General features: G+C 42.5%; 4 protein-coding genes across 4 annotated transcripts in view; all 4 read left to right on the forward strand.

The window, feature by feature from the left end:
* The window catches only part of pkd1b (polycystic kidney disease 1b), a 31,890-nt gene extending 27,405 nt beyond the window's left edge, over positions 1-4,485 (forward strand). The window contains exons 37-42 of the mRNA XM_061094995.1: positions 1,903-2,085; positions 2,246-2,350; positions 2,453-2,587; positions 2,666-2,868; positions 3,368-3,479; positions 3,574-4,485. Coding sequence (XP_060950978.1) covers positions 1,903-2,085; positions 2,246-2,350; positions 2,453-2,587; positions 2,666-2,868; positions 3,368-3,479; positions 3,574-4,485 — 1,650 coding nt within the window. The remainder of the gene's footprint in view (positions 1-1,902; positions 2,086-2,245; positions 2,351-2,452; positions 2,588-2,665; positions 2,869-3,367; positions 3,480-3,573) is intronic.
* Positions 4,486-6,457: 1,972 nt separating this feature from the next.
* Positions 6,458-9,210, forward strand: LOC133027821 (pepsin A-like). The gene is made up of 9 exons (XM_061094963.1): positions 6,458-6,513; positions 7,116-7,266; positions 7,360-7,477; positions 7,722-7,840; positions 8,076-8,291; positions 8,430-8,536; positions 8,623-8,764; positions 8,883-8,981; positions 9,073-9,210. The coding sequence occupies exons 1-9, from the start codon at positions 6,458-6,460 to the stop codon at positions 9,208-9,210; spliced, it is 1,146 nt and encodes a 381-aa protein (XP_060950946.1).
* A 1,743-nt stretch (positions 9,211-10,953) lies between these two features.
* Positions 10,954-13,179, forward strand: LOC133028399 (PI-PLC X domain-containing protein 1-like). Its single transcript, XM_061095592.1, has 6 exons — positions 10,954-11,065; positions 11,709-11,833; positions 11,931-12,062; positions 12,391-12,576; positions 12,651-12,837; positions 12,941-13,179. The coding sequence occupies exons 1-6, from the start codon at positions 10,954-10,956 to the stop codon at positions 13,177-13,179; spliced, it is 981 nt and encodes a 326-aa protein (XP_060951575.1).
* A 643-nt stretch (positions 13,180-13,822) lies between these two features.
* The window catches only part of spata20 (spermatogenesis associated 20), a 45,540-nt gene continuing 37,080 nt past the window's right edge, over positions 13,823-22,282 (forward strand). Inside the window, exons 1-9 of the mRNA XM_061094593.1 lie at positions 13,823-14,166; positions 15,947-16,075; positions 16,167-16,231; positions 16,524-16,678; positions 16,760-16,903; positions 17,932-18,133; positions 18,223-18,353; positions 19,367-19,471; positions 20,110-20,184. Coding sequence (XP_060950576.1) covers positions 13,973-14,166; positions 15,947-16,075; positions 16,167-16,231; positions 16,524-16,678; positions 16,760-16,903; positions 17,932-18,133; positions 18,223-18,353; positions 19,367-19,471; positions 20,110-20,184 — 1,200 coding nt within the window. The 5' untranslated portion in view covers positions 13,823-13,972. The remainder of the gene's footprint in view (positions 14,167-15,946; positions 16,076-16,166; positions 16,232-16,523; positions 16,679-16,759; positions 16,904-17,931; positions 18,134-18,222; positions 18,354-19,366; positions 19,472-20,109; positions 20,185-22,282) is intronic.

Below are 22,282 nucleotides of genomic sequence, written 5' to 3' on the forward strand. Positions count from 1 at the left end.
ATCCGTTTGCAGTCACCAGATTGGTTAACTAATTATCACGGGAGGAAAAATCAGAGCACCTTCTTCTCTCTTGGTCTGGGAACACGAGACCGTTTATTAAGCGCATGCGCAACAGGTTACAAGTGCACGCAGGCACAACATGCTCCGTGACATCATTACCTGTGCTATATAACATGGCATTGCTCACTCAACATATAGCATCAAATAAGAAATACACTAGACTTTAACAGAAAGAAGGATCTGGATAAACACCAGTGTGATAAGGACTATGTTAAATGTCAGAAAACATCTTTGAGAACATTTTATTTGTAGTCAACATTGACTTTTTAATTAGGTTCATGTACAATTCAACTACATGGAGGAGGCAGAGTTTGTAACCTTTGCCGCAGCCAGCCACTAGGTGGTGGTCAAGATGCTTTAGCTTCTGTGTTGAGGAGCAATCATGTCTTCCATCTATATATACAGTCTGTGTTTCAAATACAAAAAAAAGAACAAGAAGTGAGGAGCAATACATATTCTTAAAGGAGACATATTATGCCCATTTCACCACAGTTGATATGGTTCCTTAATGAAATGTCTGTAACATTTTCTGGTCAAAATACCACAAGGATCATTTAAAACAGCAGCCTTTTTCAACTGTCTAAAACAGCCCTCCTCAGATTGTCCTGTTTTGAGTGCTCCGCCCACCCCCCCCCCCCTCTCACTGCCCCCCTCCTCTCACTGGGGGGGGGGGGGGCTATGCCATGCAGACAGACTGTGAGGTCACAATCTGGTGTTTTCCCATTCGACTCACTCTAGCTCAGGGGTGTCCAAACTACGGCCCGCGGGCCAACTGCGGCCCGCCATCCATTTTTAATTGGCCCGCATCAATGTCTAAAAATATAATGTATAAAAAAATAAAAAATATTTTTTTTTTTTTTTTTTTTGAAACTCAAAATTTAGTAGCGCTTAAATGGCACTTACTTAAAGCACTTTGTTTTGCTTTATGGGTCCAGGCTTCGTCGAGAGGAGAGAGGCCGGTGCATGCTTCTGCGTTTTCTTTCGTGCTTGCGTGCATTCACCAATTTTTGTAACTATACGACAAAGCTACGCAAGCCTCACGCAGCCCGCAAGGCTGTGATTGGTCCGCTAACTACATCCTTTCCAGAGTCATATTTCCGGTTTCATGCCCCATAATACCGGCAGAAACCAAGGAAGATTTAGAAGAACGGATATGGACCAAATAGAAGAGTGTTTGGCAGAAGAGATCTGAAAGTATGACCACTTGTATAACCCGTCACTGACTAAATACAAGGACATGCAGATGACCTGCAATTCCTGGAAGGAGATCTCGGCTGACGTCGGTTTGCAGGTCGACGAGTGTACGAAGCTGTGCAGAATGATCAGGGACAAATTTGTCCTTCAGAAAAATTAATAAACAGTCGACAAAGACTGCCACACACAATGAAGGTGTCTCTCAGGTTGTCTTAGACAAAAAACGTTACTCCACCTAGTGGTCAGGCGGTGAATTGCTTTGCTGACTTGCTAGCTGTCCCTCAAAATGCCACCACGCCACGCCGCCACGCCCCCCCCACCCTGAGCGACGCGACTGTCAACAGTCCACTCCAGGGCAGGGGGGCGTGGCGGCGTGAGTGGCCCAGTCCTTGGTATTTTTTTCTGTATGTGGCCCTCGGGACAAAAAGTTTGGACACCCCTGCTCTAGCTTATAGTTTCTGACATAGAGGAACCACAACAAAACGCGGGAGTTTTTTTTTTCAAGAGTTTTTGGGACGGTAGACACGCCAGATACCCAAATTAACGTGTAGAAGCACTACAAAAGTGGAATTTTCATAATATGTCCCCTTTAAGCAAACGCTTCAAGAAATAGTTTCATAGTTCTGATGCTTTGACTTTGTTTTACAGGTTCTCCTTCTCATCTCGGCTCTCCTCATCTTGTTGCCGGAGCTGTGGTCCATGCTCACTGAGCATGCTCAGTATCTGCATCACTACAGACACTTGTTCCAGCTTTTTCTGGCCTTGTTGTCATTGGCGACGGCTATCCTGCAGTTCTGCTTCCTGTCTCGTGCCTCTTCATGTATTTCTGAGGTAAAACATCATTGTAAACTGTAAACCTTCTTATACACTACTCTTTGTAGACTCAGTTGTAGAAATTAAATATTGATATTAAAAAATGTTCTTAAATAACAAATCGACTATTTCGTGAGTGGCTTTGACAGCCTTACAATAACCTGTACGTTCCATTTAGCTTCAGAACCGACCAGACAACTTCATCGACTTCCACAAAGCCGCCCTTCTGGCACAGAGGTCGTCTCAGTGTGCTGCCGTTCTGCTCACCCTGCTTGTTCTAAAGGTAAATGAGAGCTCTGCTTCATTACTAAACAGCAGCACTGCTCCACACACAGCTTAATCGTTGTTTTAAATGTCTACCCGATGCCACTGCTGTGTGCTCCAGCTGCTGGGAACCTTGAGGTTTGTGCGGAGGTGGCTGGTGATAGGCAGAGTGCTGCAGAGAGCCTGGGGGGAGCTGTGGGCTGTGACTGTCCTACTGCTGCTGCTGCTCATGCTCTGCACTCATCTCGGAAACATGGTACGAAAAGAAAAGCTCAACTGGGTTGAATATTTATGAAGAGGAGATGTTGTTAATTTAGCTTTGTCTTTGTTTCAGCTCTTCTCCCATTCGGTGGAAGGCTTCCAGTCTGTGCACGAGGCCGGTGTTTCTGTCCTGTCCATCCTACGTGGCCGAATAGTTCAACAAAGGCTATGCAAGGTTCACACAGTCCTGGGACCCCTCCATGGACTACTACTGATGGGGGGAGGTCTCTGGCTATTGGCTAGACTCTGTGGAGCTGTTCTCATCCGTGCATACAGGTACATTATCCGGTCTTTATTACAGAATCTTGCCCAAGTGCTTGTTAGCATTTCAGATTTCTCCAGCATTGAAGACCAATTACAGAGAGGCTGGTGGGAATGACATTAGCTTGACTTGTTTATTTTCATAAAAGTAAATGTTTGACCCGATGGTGGTGAAATAAATTCAAGACATTTCTGAACTGACTAGTTAGTCATTAGAGGGAAATGAATCCCAAAACATTTTACAGCAATCCATTCAATATTCGCTGAGATATATCAATCAAATCCTGGGACCTCTGGGAAGCATGAATATTTGTGCAAAGGAGAATGAAGGAGCTGCAGCTGGAGTGTATGAGAAAAGTGTTTTGAGAACATTACAGCATGTAACCCAAATTAAAATGATGAACCTGAATATTTGCATAATATGTCTCATTTAAGTTGTGTGGGTTGAGTAGTGCATTAATTGGATTTCATTGCTTACTGATACATTTAATTTCACTGTTGCTGTGTGCTAAAGGGCAGAGCAGGCTGAGCTGTACCATCCAACCATTGAACCTCAGGATTATGAGATGGTGGAGTTTTTCATCAAGAGACTCAAACTGTGGATGGGACTCAGCAAGGCTAAAAAGGTAAATAGTGCATTGGATTTGGTGCATTTTGTTGGACAACTGAGTATTTGAGCATCTTCTGTTGACTGATTCCACGCGTTTCTTTCCTTTCTAGTTCAGGCACAGTGTGAAGTTTGAAGGCATGGACATCCCTCCCTCCAGATCCTCCCAGGAATCCCGTCTGTCCACCTTTTCATCCACTCTCCCCTCCTACTGCTCCCCTTCCCTGTCCTCCTCATTCTCATCACCCCGTCCCCTGTCCTCAGCTCTGTCTGTAAGATCAGAGGACTCATCAGTCTCCGAGCCCGGGTTTGACGTCTTGCCCTACCTGGACCGCCTGCTCCCCAGTGTCGGCGCTCTGCTGTCTCATTTCGATCGGGTCAATCAGATAACCGAGGATGTTCACAACCTGGAAATGAAGCTAGAGGAGGCTCAAACCAGGAGGAGGAAGAGGTGGATCAGTATCGACAAACAAAGTGCGGAAAGATTTGAAGAATCGACAACAAACCCAAAGGAACCAGAAGCAGTAAAGAACACAGGAGAAGTTAGACACAGGAAGACAAGTCTTCTTACCCCAAAGCCACGAGTCTCTCTCCCATCCTCCTTTTCTTTCAATCTGTCCACTCTTCACTCCTCTGCTGCATCAATCTGCATCTTTCCCCGCACAAGAGGCTCCTGTTTTGACTCTGATTCAGTCTTGCCTCAGGCGTCTAGCGACAACCATTCATCTGTCACAGCCAAATCTGCATCTGGAATCTGTGGCTTGTGTCCTGCAGGTTCTCCTAGTTTAGGTGAGTTCCCCAGGAGAAGAGCTTGGCATTCTGGGAGTTCTCATTCAGCCGATGCAGCTCAGAGGGCCTTCCAGCTCACAGGAGGAGCTCCTCCATGTGGATATGGAGGAGAACATTTAACGTACATGAACGACAGACCCAGGAGCGAGGAGGGGGTAAAAAGGCGGATCAGTGATGGATTCCCTGTGAAAAGGAAGGCTTGGATCTCTGAAGGACCAGAGACTGAACAAGACTGAACCTGTGTTTACTCAGAATATGTATTTTACTGAGTTTCAATCTAGTGTTTTCCTCTTCTGTTTGTTAGTTATTTTGCAGGTTTACGCACAAACTACTTCCATGAAATGTTGTTGAGGGATTGGACCTACAGAAGGAAGAACCCATTAATCCTGATTAACAAGCAGATCCAGAGCTGTGTTTTCTTTCTTTAACATGGTTTTAGCCTTGGAGGAGGAATGAGGACCCTTCTGGCAGGTCTCACAACTTTAAGAGATACAGCATTAAATCACTGTACCAAAAATATTGAATATATATTTATACTTTATAAAGACACTGTGGATTTCTAACTCTTCAGACAAATAAAGACGAGTGACCATGTGGTCTGAAAGTGGGTTCATGGTTCATTTCTTTCATCTGTTTTACAAATAACACAAAAACAGCATTTTAGGTTGCAGCTATATTACTTTAGCCGTTTTTAGAACAGGATTGTCAACACCGGTTTAATCAGTATTATGTGAGAGCTTGTTTGGCAAACACTTGAATGAATCAGATGTTTATTATGTAAAAGTCACACACTCCATATTTTTATGATAACACGGTTCTCTGAGTGTTTTATCAGTTTGAATTCATATTATTGCTTATCCAAAGGAAAAGACCTTGACCGTAGAGTAAACACATGAGCCCAAACACTGTCATTACTGAGACCATGTGACTGTGGTGTTTGTCAGTATCATGAGAAATACATCTAGATTTGTATGATATGCAGTTTGTTTGTGTTTTTATGTTATGAAACAATAACTAAATAACATACAAGCAAAAGTGTAGCCAATACAAAAAAAAAGATAGTCAAACAGATTTGATATTCAATAAAAGATTGATGGAGAATTGTCAAAATAAATCTTAGGGACACAATGCAGAAAGTGCTCTCAGCAATACTCTGGCTCCCCCTACAGGTAGGATGCGTCAGTTCCTGTCGTAAGTACGAGTTGCAGTAAGAAGTCAAGGAACCAAGTCGATGGTATTTTACAAAATAACAAACTAAAAGAGCAGCAAAGTAGCCAATGCAGTCATCAACATATCAAATCACATAACCTGCTTCTGATGATAAACTAGAGAGTCCACAGCTTCACGCACGCAGCCCAATGTAAGATGTAAGAATCAGCAAAAGTCATAACTCATTTTTCCGACAACATCAACAAGTCCAGCTCTCTCCGGCTGTGGTTCTTGGTGTGTGTGTGTGACGCTGGTCTTAATGATCCAGCACGGTACACCAGCGTTCAATCGTGCAGTTCTAGACATGTCATTCTCCCTATTATTAAGTTTGTGTACCATCGGAAATCATTTTGAAGCTGCTACTTTAAGGTATAAAACCATGTAGTATCACTTTGGGTAAAATTGCAAAACAAAAATGTAGAGAATGAAATAAAAGTTTGTAAAATTTAAGCATTGCCCTAGTTAACATTCAAAAAGTGAACAGATTCATATGTACTACACTTTATCTGTACCATTATTTCACATTTACCTGTGACCTTGGCCAGAGACCCTTGGCTTTCACCCGTCAGCACCTTCAGCCTGGACACAAATATCACACTGTGCCGCACACACGTTCAAGTTTGCTTCCATTCTTTTAATCACAAAACTGATTGTTGTGAGGTCAGTGATTTTATTTTTCCATGCCTTATCTTAACTAATCATTTGTTGGGGTATGTTGTGTGTGTGCATTGCCTTATCATTGTGCAATGGTCAAATGTCAGTCCACCTGTATAAAAGGAGGCTTGTCCGTCTCTAGTCTCCAGTCTCCAGTCTCCAGTCTTGAGTTTCAAGTCTCCAGTCTTCAGTCTCCAGGTGAGTAACATGATCACAGACATGCTATAATTTCTATTGCAGCATTTCACTGTAACTTCTTCAACCTCAGAGTGACAGGACTCAGATCGGCTTTTTCTGCACCACTGAGATACTTTATCTTCCACAGTTGACAGCAGCACCGTGACAATGAAGTGGGCCTTTGTTGTGTGTGCCATGGTGGCAGTGTCCGAGTGCTTTCTCCAGTAAGTAGACTGCACCGCTCTATTTTAGATTTTCCTAACATCTTAAACCTTCATTAGCTGCTCTGAAATGACACGCATGACACTTGAATTACCACCTGTCGGGCCTCTTCTCGTGAACTAGGCTCAAGAGAAGGTCTGAACTTTCGTGACACTTCAACTCTATGTTAGGCTGAGGTGCCTCTCACTGGAAATTGCATATGTGTTAGTTATCTAGATTGTCTCGCTATGAGTGATGACTCCAGTAGCAGCACATGTTGTATGAAGTAGAAAATTCTCGCCAGTAGAGTTTCCTGATGGCCAACACCACGTTGCCCGAGCCGATCAAATCACAGGTGAATGCCTTAGCCAGCGGTTCAAATTTCCAACCAATGGGTTGGAAATTTCGACTCATGAGCTGTCACTGGAGTTAGGGCGCTGCCAACCTTTGGGTTAGATGTTGCTTTATGTGAGCACTGGCCCTGCAATCTCCAAGACTGATTGAAAACACTTGGTGGCATTATGATCCATCATTAGAATAAATTTTGATATGTTTTTAATAAATAAAGGTTTATAAATGTGGCCGCATGCACAAAATTGAAATTGCTGTCTTGTGTGAATCGTAGGGTCCCTCTGGAGAAAGGTCAGACTGCCAGGGAGGTCCTGGAGGAGCAGGGTCTGTGGGAGGAGTACAGGCTCAAGTACCCATACAACCCCATGGCCAAGTTTGACCAGAGCTTTGCAGTTGGCCCCGAGTCCATGACCAATGACGCTGACGTAAGTAACACAGGCTCAAGCCTAAACAGGCCAACTTTTACAAATGTGAGATTTTGGTCCTAAGTAATCTTTGTAACTCCTGTTCATCTCCAGCTGGCTTACTATGGAATCATCTCCATTGGAACTCCTCCTCAGTCCTTCAAAGTCATCTTTGACACAGGCTCCTCTAACCTGTGGATACCCTCCATCTACTGCAGCAGTGCAGCCTGCAGTAAGTAGCACTGTACATGCATATACACCGTGACAACTCTTAACAGACTGACTTTAGGAGACTGGTGGGAAGTTCAGTGAGAATGATTTAATTGCTAAATGGTTTTATAACTTTGGTTTAGGTTTTGGGTTTTGTAGATGTCATATGGTCTGTTGCTTATTAGAGAAGTGATCTGATGTGTCTAAGAATGAGCAGAGTTGGAGTTATGCTAACATGTATTTTTTGCACATTTGTAACTGCCTAGACAACCATGACAAGTACAACCCTGGCCTGAGCAGCACCTACAAACACAACGGCGGTTCCCTCAGTATCCAATATGGCACTGGCAGCATGACCGGCTTCCTCGGATACGATACTGTGACGGTGAGAAATAACAATATCAAAAGTAAAAGAACAGGATCATTTTGAGTTACTGGATCTAAACATTTTCCTCTGTCCCACCATGTTCATAAAGCTACTCTGACGATTTGAAATTGCTCCAGCAGAATCTCATATTTCATAGTTTTTAGTCTTGCAAGATGTATATTACCAGCTTTAAGATTGGGCTGCAGTTTGAGATGATTTTAAATCCCTTGATGTCTGGGTGTGTGGTCTTCAGGTGGGTGGCCTCGCTGTGAAGAACCAGATCTTCGGTTTGAGTCAGTCCGAAGCTGCCTTCATGCAGTACATGAAAGCTGACGGTATCCTGGGCCTGGCCTACCCACGCCTGTCTGCCTCCGGTGCTACCCCTGTCTTCGACAACATGATGACAGAAGGTCTCGTCAACCAGGACCTCTTCTCCGTGTACCTGAGCTCGAAAGGACGCCATAGTTCTGTATGTAGGGAAACAGGACATATTTCTGGATGTCGAAGAACCGTACAGCATTCTAGCATTTTCTTCATAAACTTTTACAGCTGAGATTGTTAGCTTGTTAATCAGCACATTCTTGCTTTCCACTATAGTAACTCTCAGCAAGGTAGTGTGGTGACCTTCGGTGGTGTTGACCCCAACCACTACTATGGCGCCATCACCTGGATTCCCCTCTCCAACGAGCTGTACTGGCAGATCACCGTGGACAGGTAAAGCCAAATCCAAGAAGACGTTGGCAAAGTGATAAAACGGTATCAAAGGTGTTTGACACGTGTCTTAACTTTCTCCACTTCAGTGTTACTGTCAATGGGCAGGTTGTGGCTTGCAGTGGCGGTTGCCAGGCCATCGTGGACACCGGCACTTCCCTGATCGTTGGACCTCAGAGCAGCATCAGCAACATCAACAAATATGTGGGAGCTACCAGCCAGAACGGAGACGTAAGTCAAATATGTATTTAAAAAAAATCCAATTCTTTTGAGTTAACAGTTGAGTAGAGCTAAATTCCGATGCTCCCTCATTTCGTTCACTTTCTTATCTCTCTCCCTCTGCAATCAGTATGTTGTCAACTGTAACTCCATCAGCCAAATGCCCGATGTGACCTTCCACATCCACGGACAGCAGTTCACCATCCCAGCCTCGGCCTACGTCCGTCAGGTAAGTGTTTATTTCCCTGGTGCCTTCAGCATGTTCTCCTCTCACTGTTTCCCCCTCCAACTGAAACTCTTCTCCTGAATCCCCCCCGCAGTCTCAATACTACGGCTGCCGTACCGGCCTCGGCAATGGAGGTGACAACCTGTGGATCCTGGGAGATGTCTTCATCAGACAGTACTATTCCACCTTCAACAGAGCCCAGAACATGGTGGGTCTGGCCCGGGCTAAGTAATCAACCCGAGGTCAACTCGCAGCAATCAGAGAGCCTTCCAGCAATTATAAATATATCTTAGTGCAACAGCAAGACTTCAAACATGCATGGTTTCCAATGTAACTGTAATATGTGATGATTGAGACTCCAATCTTTTCCCTGTCTAATAAATGATTCAACTTGCTCTGCTTTAATAAAAAGAGTTTAATCAGTTTGATTGGTGTGTTGTCATTGAATTGGACAATGAGCCTCCATGACAACTTAAATAAGATGGCAGCCCAAAAAACGTCCTTTGATAAATAGGCACTATGATCAAAGGGTATGTGGTCAACATACTGTGTAACTGAGCACACTGGGTGTTAACCAGATTATATCATGTTCCAGTCTGTCTCATCCAAGTGTTAATAAATGATCAGCATACTTAAGGTGAGCAACAACTACTAGAGAAACCGACTCAACATAAACGGTTAACCTTGTAAGAATCAACTTCACACTACACCTTTTATACCTTTTCTTGACAGTTCCCAAATGCATTGGTAATTTCTCAACTAGAGCGGGATTGATACCATATTATTTTTTGAAGATCGATTCAATTCAGGATATTTCAGTGTACAATACCTATTTAGCCTGAATATGAAAGGAGTTCTCAGAGAATGAGAGTTGTAAACTGCAAGGAAACCTCCAATTTTGAAAAATATCACATTTCACAATACAATTTCAATATATGTAAATACATGTCCCATTGACTCTCGTGACTGAATCAAACAAATACAGAGTAAATGTGAGTACTGTTCAGGTCCTTGTTACCACTGTTGGCGTTTATTGTTAAAGTGTAAAGTGAGTGCAGGTCAGCAGGAGTGTGGAGGGATCCCACTCAGACAGAGACCCTGACACGGTGCAAACCAACCGCTGCTTCTTTGCAAATTTTCTACATCCTTAAACTACAGTAATAAACTTTATAAAAATAGACTTTATTTATATATAGCTATTTACAAGGAAGAAATAACCCCAGACAGGGAGGTAAAATGAGAATAAAACTACTGAACATGAGCAGAGAGACTGTCACTTACATGATATTAAATTATTATCATTATATCAAAATGACTAATCGTTGAGAATTGATTTGACTGTGATTTCGTTTTTTTTTTTTTTATTTTAAATTGCATTGTAGGAGCTTTTACTTAAATCCATTTGTATACTCCACACAATGTAATGCATATACGCACAGTGAACCTTTATTGCAAGTATATATGAATTGTCAAATCTGGACTCATTTAGTAATTCATGGTTGTGGTCAGCAGCTCGAACTGACTGACACGCCTGAAGAGTTTGTTTACTTACTATATTTACTGGACTGAAGTGAATGTTAAAGGTGTGAGGACATTTTTCCAGAGATTCTTCTCACTTTTTTATACAGCGTTCTACTTCCTCTTTCACTAGGCGTCAGTAGCAAAAACCTGTTTGACAACAAGAGACTCATGCCTGTCTTTCTTAGTGGAGTCCAACAAGATCATCATAGGTCACATGAGCAGTGCAGCTTTCTGATGAGCGCCAACGGACGAGGAACCCACTGCAAGATCAAATCTAAGTGAGAGAAGAACTCCAGGAAGGCCGAGGATTACCATAACACAGTGAACGGTGTTTCTCTTAACTTCTGACCTTTATGTCTGTTTTCTTTGGCAGATGATACACTGTGTGCTGTACAGCCATCGTGTTTGTGATAGATTGCAAATTGAGTTTGAGATGTCTTCTGTAGGAACTGAGATGTCTGCAGAAGAAGACACAGGGAGTGGACAAGTCACAAGCTTGTGTGACTGGATGTCGCAACTACCGGGTGAACTTCATAACATTCCTCTCCGGAGTCTGGCCATACCAGGTAAGACGCAGATACAATGTGCAACTATTTACACTGCTACTGCCTTCAACTCAACGACATTATAGTTTTTCATCGCACTAAGATTAATACATGAGTGTAGGGTTCTCTTCCTTGGAGTATGTCATGTTGCACATATCCTCCACATTGTGAAGGGACGGGTGAAGTGGGGGATATTCAGTTGGCTGCAATATGCAACTTCACCACTAGATGCCACTAAATCCTACTCACTGAACCTTTAAGCAGGTGACTTGTGCCATGTTGACTCCCCTAGCTTTGCTAATATTAGGCAACACATCTTGTACAGCTATGGTCATAAAAAAAGGATTAAATAAATTAATAAATAAATAATCTTACCTGATATCAGCGCTGGAGGAAAAGTCATATGAGCACTGTGACTTTCTGGACCAATATCTGAATGGCAATAAATGAGGAATTTTCACTACAGGCCAAATACATGTATGTTCAAGTGGCATTATTCGAAGAGTCAACAGATCAGCACAGACATTGAGATAATTGCTCTGGGAATAATGAATGTCTACTTATTTGCATGGGGATCAAGAGGGCTAGACAGATCTTTCCATCTAGCAAGTGTTTGACCGACCAAACAACCAACTGACCATGCTTTTTGTTTGGTAATTCCTAGGAAGCCACGACTCAATGAGCTATGATTTGGACATCAACTCCTCTATCATAGAGCCTGTTAACCTGAAAGGTTTGAGCAAGATCTATTTGGCACGTCGAATTGTGCACAGGTGGGCAGTCACTCAGGTGAGCGGAGTCCATGACCTGTCAGTACTGGACATATTGGAGCATATGTAAGAAAAGAGAGGGGGGGTATCGACTGTTGTTGTTGCTTGTGTTGCAGGAGGAGTCCATCACAAAGCAACTGGATGCAGGAGTTCGCTACTTTGACCTGAGGATCGCTCGCAAGTCAAACGACACTGACCCGACGAGGCTTTACTTTTATCATGGGCTGCGTACGCGGACCGATGTGGAGGTAAAGAAATTAAACGTTAAAATAATCACAATAACACTTCTGCTTACGTATGTGAATATCTAGGAGTCAATCAGCCTTTGTGTATCATGGTCAACAAAGGAGCTTTGTAGGTTTATGCCTGTGTTTTTAAGAATTGGATAAAAGGGGGTCAGTCTGTGAACCAAGTTGAACATGTCTTCTTTTACGTTAGACTGATTTAACATTTAAGTAGTAGATCAAAATGATCCTCAAAGGTGATTTAAGAGCTTCCTTTTAAATAAGAAATGTAAGTCCAAGAAAAAAGAAGACTCCAGGTGTTTTATGAATTCCCTTTTTGCTGCTGTGACAGACTGTTCTTGAGATGATTCATGACTGGTCAGTGGAACACCCCAAAGAGATCCTCATCCTGGCCTTATCCCACTTTAAAGGGTTCAAAAAACACAAGGTAGAGCAGCTCCACATCCACCTCATCAGTTTCATCAAGACCTTGTTTGGAACCAAACTTCTCCATAGAGTGGTAAGAAATCCAGAATTTGTCATTAATTCAAACGTATCTCTTCACTAACAACATTGCTTTAAGTAAAAATAACATATTTCACTGTATAGCAGTGGAACATTCCTACACTGAAGAGCTGCTGGGACTCAGGCAGAAACGTCATAGTTTCATATGATTATTCTGCAAACCAGCACCCTGAGATGTGGGGCAGGATACCTTATTACTATGGTGATAGTATGGACCCTGCAGAAGTGGAATCAAAACTCTGCCAGGGTTTGGTTCAAGGAAGGTGTTCTCAGGGTGAGTTCTCTCTGTTCCTGCCACTCATCGGGCTCAGTATGCTATTGACAAACATGTGTCCATGCTGTATGTGAGTCCCACTTCCCTGTCCCATGTCCTACAGGTTTCTATGTATGTGGCTTGAACCTGACCCTGCCAGAAGATGCCAGGATTCTCAGGTACATCTTCCGTCCCCGTGACAGCTTAACGAAGGTGTTAAAGAGGAGTCTGCCCAAGCTGCTGCAGTGGGTGAAACGGCAAACCAGCGAGAGACCCAACATTGTCGCCTCGGATTTGGTGACTCGAGACAACTTTGTCTCAACGGTTGTCCAGCTCAATATATCAAAGTTGGAGATAACCTAGTGGAATTCTGTTTAACTTCTTTTGATCATTCAGTAATAAACAATGTATTTTGGGCCATTCACCATTAAAACACACCACTGAGGCTTTTTTAGGAGTTTTCAGTGTTTGAGTAAATGTTTGAGTACTACCCTCACCACTAATAAATTAACATGAATCATGATATACTCGCAAGTACACCTCCTGGCTGTTGTTTAAGGAATTTTTGTCTATTTATTTGTGCTTTTACCCAAGTGAAACGTTTGAGTACTTCCTCCCCCACTGACAAATGAACGTATCTTACTTACTAGTGCGCCTCTTGGCCTATTTTGGAAGTAAAAAAGTTTGTGTTGCTTTTAGCTGAGTATTTTTTGCATATCGTCTATTTATTTGTCAATTACTCTAGTGAAAAGTTTAAATTCTTCCCAAAACCCTGATGCAATAAAGTGTTCACTTTGCATGTGGAAGTAGAAAAGCTAATGTGGTACTTTCACTTTTATTTTGTACATTTAATTGTACTTTTCCTGAAATAAAACGCTTAAATTCTTCCTCCACCACTGATAATTCAACTTTATACACTCCTGCCCCTCGCGGCCTTTTGGCGCCACTGTGTGTGGATTCATGGTATTGCAATAAAGTGCCAACCTCAGGTGCGAAAGTTGTTGTTGTGTGTTCAATGAGTGGCTAACGTTAGCTTAACAAGTGGCTAACGTTAGCTTAACAAGTGGCTAACGATAGCTTAACAAGTGGCTAACGTTAGCTCAACAAGTGGCTAACCTCAGCTCAGTGAGGTCACAGCGACACTCGGTGGATTATCATGTTCAGGCTCGCATGGCGTCGCTCGGTGTGCACACGCTGTGAGCCCGTTCGCCTCCTGACTGCGGGGGTCTGTGGAGCGGCCGGTGGGCTTCAGAGCTCCGGGGGCAACGCGAGGGGCTTCGGACTCACTCCCCCCCCACTAGCAGGCGACGGGTCCCCGCTGCTCCATCCTCAGCCAGCCCGCTACCTCAGGTAAAGCAGCGGCTGCCGGTGCTAATGCTAAGTTACCGTGAGACGAGTAAACAAGCTAACACGTGAAGTGCAGCTGTGAAGGCTGGGGACGAGTCAAGCGGAAGTCCCTTAACAATAAAACCATTTAAAACGTCCCGAAGTTTAAACATGGCCACTGCGCATCCTTCTGTGAACAAAGACGTTCAACACTGATCTACGTGACTCAAGCAATAATTCGGCATTAGCGACATAAGCTGCCAAACATCCCTCATGCTCAATAACCTCCAGTATGTTGCAGCTACATTGCTCAGCACGTTGCACCTGCTAACGTTGAAATGGAGCTACCTCCCTGTGGTTGTCGTGTTTAAATTTAGCTGTATATGTGTCTATTGGTTACATCGATTAAGCCGAATTGCAAGAAAAGGTCCGATCTTTGTAAAAAAGGTGTTCAGCCATGTTTTCTGGAGCTTTAATGTGAGCTAGTAAGCAACGCCACTTAAAATGAGGTGATATTCAAACGGAGTTCTGTGATAGGCTCAGAGCTGCAGTGCGTGACAGTGACAGGAGCTGGAGAAGCAGCATCTGCAGGATCAGCCCATCGGGACACGGGTTAATACTGTTAATGCTACTTAAAGTAACACAACACAGGTCAGGCTGCACACTGTCAATAAAGATTAGTTTGGATTAGACAACGACACTGGATGAATACACGTTTCCCTTTTCTGTATCTGTTGCTTGGTGATTTGGGAATAAAACAGCTCATTTTAAACAGCAGAAAAACAGCATTACATAACACACACATGAAGGCATCTGGGCTTTCCCTCCTGGGACATGTTTGTGCACTTATGAAACTAGGGTTCAAAGGTCAGAGACCACTTCCTCTTTCAGTGGTCTCTGACCCAGTGTTAATGAGGATTACAGATAAATAACTAGAATATCAGTCCGAGCAACAATCCCCTTATGAAACCAGATTTAATTAACTAGATCCAGATTTTTACTTAGGTCTGCACCAAATTTAACACACTTTTGATTATCGCTCCCCCTGAACTTGCCTTTTTCTTTCCATTAAAAAAAATGAGAAGGCAGAAAAAAGGCTGAAGTAGAAGAAATTATCTTTGGGTCATTCTCCATCCCTCGACAAACATTCATGGAAATTGGTTGAGTAGTTTTTAGGTAACCCTGCTAATAAACAAACAAATAAAAACAATCAAACAACATGAAGGTAAACATAAACTTGGTGTATGTTATAGAGCTATCAGGGATTTTTGTATTCCCTAATTAGAAGAGCTCGACCAATATAGCAGTTCCAATAACCTGAACAGATATGAGCCCTGCACAGACATATTTTATCAGTGTTTATATTTACATTTATATATATATATTGGGTTGAATTTTAGTTTTTTCCTTTTCTTTGCAGTTTTATTTATGATAAATGTGATGGTTAAATTGTAAAATATCAAACCTCAAGCATATTTGTCAGCATCTCGGGATAATTGTCAATTTCTGGAAATATATATATATATTGATCTTGAAAGTTTATATTGGTAGGCCCCTACATCTGAATAGAGACCGTTGATGTAAAGGAAAAACACAAGAACAGCACAAGTTAGTATCATTATCAAAAAATATGTCCATAAGAATAAGAAACGTCCATAAGAAACAGAACATATAAAATCACTTATTTAATGAATTTAATGAATTCTGCTGTTTCTTGAGTTCCCTGCTCAGTCTGATACCTGGACCAGTGTGTACTCTATTATCAACACAGTTTTCTAATCAGATCGTATGTGTGTGTGTCCAGTCCGTCTGTCTTCATGAGCATGGCATCAGGGGGTGAAGGTCCATCCTCCTCTCCTCACAGACACACCAACAGGTTAGCCAAGGAGAAGTCCCCCTACCTTCTACAGCATGCACACAACCCTGTCGACTGGTGAGTGACTAAACTATACATATGTGTGTATATATAAATCTATATATCCTGACAGCTGATATTACACAGACCAATGTGATATTTGTTGTAGGTATCCATGGGGACAAGATGCTTTCGACAAAGCCAGGAATGAGGACAAACCTATTTTTTTATCCGGTAGGCAGCTGCTTTTTACACCCAGTACAAAATAATTGACCTTACTTTCTGTGTTGCATGTCTGCTGAGAGCTGCATACTCGCACCAGTCATAACTGGTCACATCTACATGCCCATGGTTCCATTCATAATAAAATGAGGGTCAAAATGTCAGTCTGGTGTTCCACGCTTGGGTGCCTTATTTCATTCTTTGGGTGACTTCATACAAAATGTCCTAATGCTTCATGCCCAGACAAAGCTTTGGTATGACATGTCTTATATCCTGTGGATCTCTGTTCCTCCCTGACCACCAGTGGGCTACTCCACGTGCCACTGGTGCCATGTCATGGAGAGGGAGTCATTCGAGGATGAGGAAATTGGAAGACTTCTCAGTGACAACTTTGTCTGCATCAAACTGGACCGAGAAGAGAGACCTGATGTGGACAAGGTCTACATGACCTTTATTCAGGTGTGTGCACAGCTGTTGTCTCCTGCAGATCTTTCTTATCTGTTTTTAAAGCTAATGTCTTTTGGTTGCTTACATCTATAGGCAACAAGTGGAGGTGGAGGATGGCCCATGAGCGTTTGGTTGACCCCTGATCTTAAACCTTTCATCGGAGGCACCTACTTTCCTCCTAGAGACCATGGGAGACGACCTGGACTCAAGACAGTCCTCTCCAGAATCATGGAACAGGTAAACAGGTGTGTGTGTGTGGGTGTGTGTGTCTGTGTGTGTGTGAAATATCTTCCAATTTAGAATAGCGAGTATATCTCCCGGTGAAAAAGCAGTGACACACACTCAGAAGACACTGACGAAGATGTCAGGAAAGTGATGTCCTGCCTCTGTCTGCTGCACCCGGCTGCTCCACTTCTCGCCTGATTAATGCTGAGGATTTGTTGAGTCTGTGCAGTGAATCTCCCGCTGCGTTGTGCATGATTGAAAGGCAGACTGTGGGTAAACTCTGGAGCCAATTCTCCAGATTTTACCCTGAGGTCATGTAAACGACTCTGTCTCTGTCTTTCTATCGCTGTCTCTCCTCTCCTCTCCTCTCCTCTCCTCTCCTCTCCTCTCCTCTCCTCTCCTCTCCTCTCCTCTCCTCTCCTCTCCTCTCCTCTCCTCTCCTCTCCTCTCCTCTCCTCTCTTCTCTTCTCCTCTCCTCTCCTCTCCTCTCTTCTCCTGGTCATGTACCGGGAGTGTAATAACACTGCTGTTATTTGCATAAAAAGGGGGAAACATTGATGATTGTTACATCTCTTCAAGGTTCAGCAGAACGATGGGAGATTAATTAGATTAATAAGAGGTGCTGGTTGGCAGATTTTCTTTTCACCTTTGTACAGAGCAAGGTGAGCAGCTTCCCCTGGCTTCATATTTAATGGGTGGAAATGACAGCGTTATCGATCTTTTCATCTCACCCTTGGCAAAAAAATATATGGGCATATTTCCCAAAATGTCTAGCTGTTCCTCAAAGCAACACTTATTATTATTATTATGACGTTTAATTATGTAGATGTAAGTAATATCTGTGGGCTGGAGGGGGCATTGCAGGAGCAGAGGAGAACAAAGTGACTAATCCAAATCATCATCTTAAAGCGTGCTCATGTTTATGAGGTCCTCAGTGCCAGTGTTATTTATTTTTCTAGTTACAGTCGTCAAATAGTTCTCAGCCTTGGGCATCCTCTCTGTTATCCCTACATTTGGCACGTATGACTTATGTTCCTCAGTGGCGGAATAACCGTCCTGCTTTGGAGTCCAGCGGGGAGAGGATCCTTGAAGCTCTAAAGAAAGGCACGGCCGTGGCTGCGAACCCCGGGGAGAGTCCACCTCTGGCCCCAGATGCAGCTGACCGCTGCTTCCAGCAGTTGGCCCATTCTTACGAGGAGGAGTACGGAGGCTTCAGAGACGCTCCCAAGTTCCCGAAACCAGGTAGCCGTGAAAAACTCTTAATGTTCACCCTGCTCACTTCTGCCCCCCCATACCTCACTCTTTTCCCATCTCTCTTTCTCACTCCATAGTGAATCTGATGTTCCTCATGAGTTACTGGTCTGTGAACCGCACCACGTCAGAAGGGGTTGAGGCTCTTCAGATGGCCTTGCACACGCTCTGCATGATGGCGCTGGGAGGCATCCACGACCACGTGGCACAGGTTCACACCATCAACTGTATATGAAGAAAGACAAAGCATCTCCTCTTCCTCCATATATGCAGAAATATCCTATATACAAGCGCAGCCATCTTTTACATTGAATGCCACACGTGAGCAGTCGCGAGTCAGTCTCAGATGTCAAACAATAAGTCTAAACCGATTTCTAAAGCACCAAATAACGAATTCAAACCAAACATATCAGAAAATGATCATGTGAATAAACATCAATGTGATGAGACATTCTAAAAATTACATTATTTAAGAAAAATGTATTTGTCATGTACTTTGAGTTTTTAATTTGATCCATGTCTCATCCACTAACATGAGGGAGGCAGGGTTTGTGACTGTTATTGCATCCAGCCACCAGGGGGAGATGGAGATAGATTTGGCTTCGCTTTTCGGATGCTGTCATGTTGTCTATCTTTATTTACAGTCTATGTTTCACACATTTTGTTCTACAATCACTATTAGTTGATTTATCAGTCAACAGAAGATTAACTCTAACTTTTATATAGATCAATTATAAGCATTTCAGTGATTTCTTTAATTAGAAAAGTCAAATTGTCTCTAGTTCCAGCCTCTCCAGTGTGTCATGTGTTTCAGATGGATGTCAGACAGATAAAACAACACAGTGTTAGAGCAATGTTTTGGGCTTTGAGAAGTTATAATCTAAATTTTTCACTGTTTTCTGACATTTTATTGACCATTTGATGAATCAAGTAATAAAGAAAAGGACCGTCACACTAATCAATATTATTGATAATCTAGAGTAATTATGTCATGCAGCACAAGTTACTTCATTTATGGACACAGTGACAGAAACCAACTTATGAACTGTATTAGTCTTTCTATTACCATCAACATGAACTTTAGTCTTAAATTTTTTTAATTTTCAGTAAGATTTGCTTATGTTGCATGACAATTGAGAAGGTTGTCTCCAGATCATCTGTGCACCTAATAGAAGGTATATACTGTACCACCTTCAATGCTCTCTATATGTCCCTCTCTCTCAGGGTTTTCATCGTTACTCCACTGATTCCTCCTGGCATGTTCCGCACTTCGAAAAGATGTTGTACGACCAAGCTCAGCTGGCTGTAGCCTACATAACTGCCTCCCAGGTGTGTGTGCGCGTGTGTGTGTCTGCGTTTGTGTTCTTTGCCTATCTGACAGGGCAATTATTCCTTCATCATTCCGTATCTCCTTTATCCTAGTAATTTATCATCATATTACCCAGTCAGCAAAAACAAATTGGTGAGCGAACTTGGCAAACAATTTGGTCCTCCCATAATCACAATGAAGTTGCTGTTGCACACAAACAGCACATTTGGGTAGTTGTTGATCTTTTCTTTCCATTCAACCAGTTTCCACTGAAAAACACATTTAAAAAAAGACAGTTAATAGATTAAGTTATAATGACCTCGCACTGCACCGGGTAGCAGTGAATTAGGATGCAACAACAAACAGAGTCATCAGAATGTCGTTGTTTTTAGTTTTTTTCGCGAGTGTAGGACGGGCTGGCCTGTTTTTCACAGTGGATATAGACTGAGATGCAAAAAGCTAATTAGGAAACAAACCCCAATACAGACCCAGACATTCTCTTGTGCTAAATGAGGCTGTAGAAGCCTTAGTCAGCACTCTTGTTGAATGCTGCAGGTAAGATCCTGGACATAAATCACGTGTTGCTATCTTTAAGGTTGCATTAAGGTTGAATCGTGACTCTAAGCAGGTGTGTGCTCGTGTATTTCTGGTGTTTCAGGTATCAGGCGAGCAGCTCTTTGCAGATGTGGCTCGGGACATACTGCTCTACGTCTCCAGAGACCTGAGCGACAAGGTGAATCATCTCCTGCCTTGTTACCACTTTCTTTGTGTGTGCCTGTTTTGTCTTAATGATCTTCCAGGGATCATGTGTCCTTACTAAGGCACAGAGGCAATGGAAATAGTGCAATCCAAAGCAAGCTTTAACCCATTCATACCTAAGGTGTGGAATAAAAAACAACCACCTTAAACCTGAGGGTTTTCTGAAGAGTTGACGGAATTGCCCATGTTTACAAAAATCAATATCTCTCAGCCTGAAGCACATGGAGACATGAAATGAAAAACATTTGATCGCTTAAACTTTTAACTTTTGATGTGAATCGTTTACCTTTTCCCAAAAGTGAACGCCTGTAAACTCCAACAACTCATTGTTATTTTCATCAATGAAACGCTGCTCTAATCTCTTTCAATATTGCTCCCGTCGCTTAGATCATCAGCCATTGTCTGAAACACTGCTATTAAAACTATTTTGCTGGGTTAGGGCATCTGAAAAACAGATTTAATTTCCTACTGCATTTTCCATAATCGTTTTCTAATTTCCTGTGAGTATTTCAGTAAATCGTGATGTCAAATGGTTTGAAAACAATGACCTCATATAAAACACATCTGGCCCGGAGGAAGAAGCGTGGGAACATTGTACCTGGTCCTAAAGGTGTATACTCGCACATGTAACACCATGTCGAAATGGGTTAAGAAGACACCAAACTGAACCTAACTTGACTTCTATTCTGGTGTTAGAATGTGGGAAAGGGTTAATGCAGTGTGTAGGAATGCATGTTGGCAAAGGAAAGCAATTAAAAATAGAGGAATATAAACCGGCTTGCTGTGACACTGTATTTTTCGCTGCCCACAAAACACAAACGTTAGCTGTAAATCCCATCAGGAAGTAATAACAACTGTGCGTGTTGTGTGTGTTTGTGTGCGTGCACCTTGTTGATACATCCTCTAGGGGAAGTTGTGGGACCCACATTGACAAATAGCCTCTTCAACTCTTGCCCTCCTCTGAGGGTCAACCCCTTTTTTCCCTTTTGATTAATGAGTCGATAACAGCGAACGGGGCACACAATTAAAACTGCACTCCTTGTAATCATTATATGCCCCGAGATTTATTGTGTAATTATGCGTTAATGAATTAATGCAGCAAAGGTAATTTACTTTAGACTCCCATGCTTTCTTTGTGCTAAGACGGCTCGGATCCTGCTGCCAGTTTTCATCACAACTGTTGAAATATTTCAGTACAGTTCAGTATAACTACCACTACAGCTCTCTCTCAGGGTTTACATAAATACTGTTGTGTGTACGGTTCAGGAGGTAGACCTTGAAAGGCGATGTTTAATTCAGTGCAGTCAGTTTTGCCAATTTCAATTTCACAATTATATGATTGTTGTTCCAGATAAGGTAATCCCCGTGATTAAGAAAAGTTCTGGGCCTCTTTCTTCAGCTTCCATCTCCCATCTATGTACGTTTGTGGTTGTATGTGACTTGTCGTTATCTTAAGAATATCTCTAGAGAATCCTTTCAAATTTAGCACAAATGTTCACTGAGACTCACAGATTACCTGATTAGATTTGGGTTTTCAAAGGTCGGAGGTCAAGGTCATTGCGGCCCCACAAAGCATGTTGTTGCTGTATTCATCATGATATCTCATGACTGCCTTAAGGGAATATCTTCCAATTTAGAAAAGCTGTATTTAAGACTCTAAATAGTCATAGGTCACGGTGACCTCATATGATGATCTAAAAAAATATTTGTAGAATGAAACTTGTTGGCGGAGGCATACAACTGCATGCCAGTAGTCCTAATTTTTTTTTTCACCAGGATGTGCTCATTACAGATCTGGGGTGATGAGTCTCAAACACATAATATATTTATTTATCTTTCTTTCATGCATCCAGATTTGTGTTAGTCTAAATGGCTCCAGTAAACCTTTCTGCAGTTTTTTTTTTATTTCTTTGCTTTCAGTTGTTAAAGTCTTAATGTATTACATTTTTGACATTAAGTTATTATAATGGAGAAATCCTAGAGATCCAACAGAGCTGATCTGTAGTAGCTTGTCAACACATGTTAGATGTTCATTCGGAAATGGCCTCTGTCGAAGGGCCTTTTCTTCTGAA

The sequence above is a fragment of the Limanda limanda genome, chromosome 21 (assembly GCF_963576545.1).
Source record: "Limanda limanda chromosome 21, fLimLim1.1, whole genome shotgun sequence".
Taxonomy (NCBI): Eukaryota; Metazoa; Chordata; class Actinopteri; order Pleuronectiformes; family Pleuronectidae; genus Limanda; species Limanda limanda.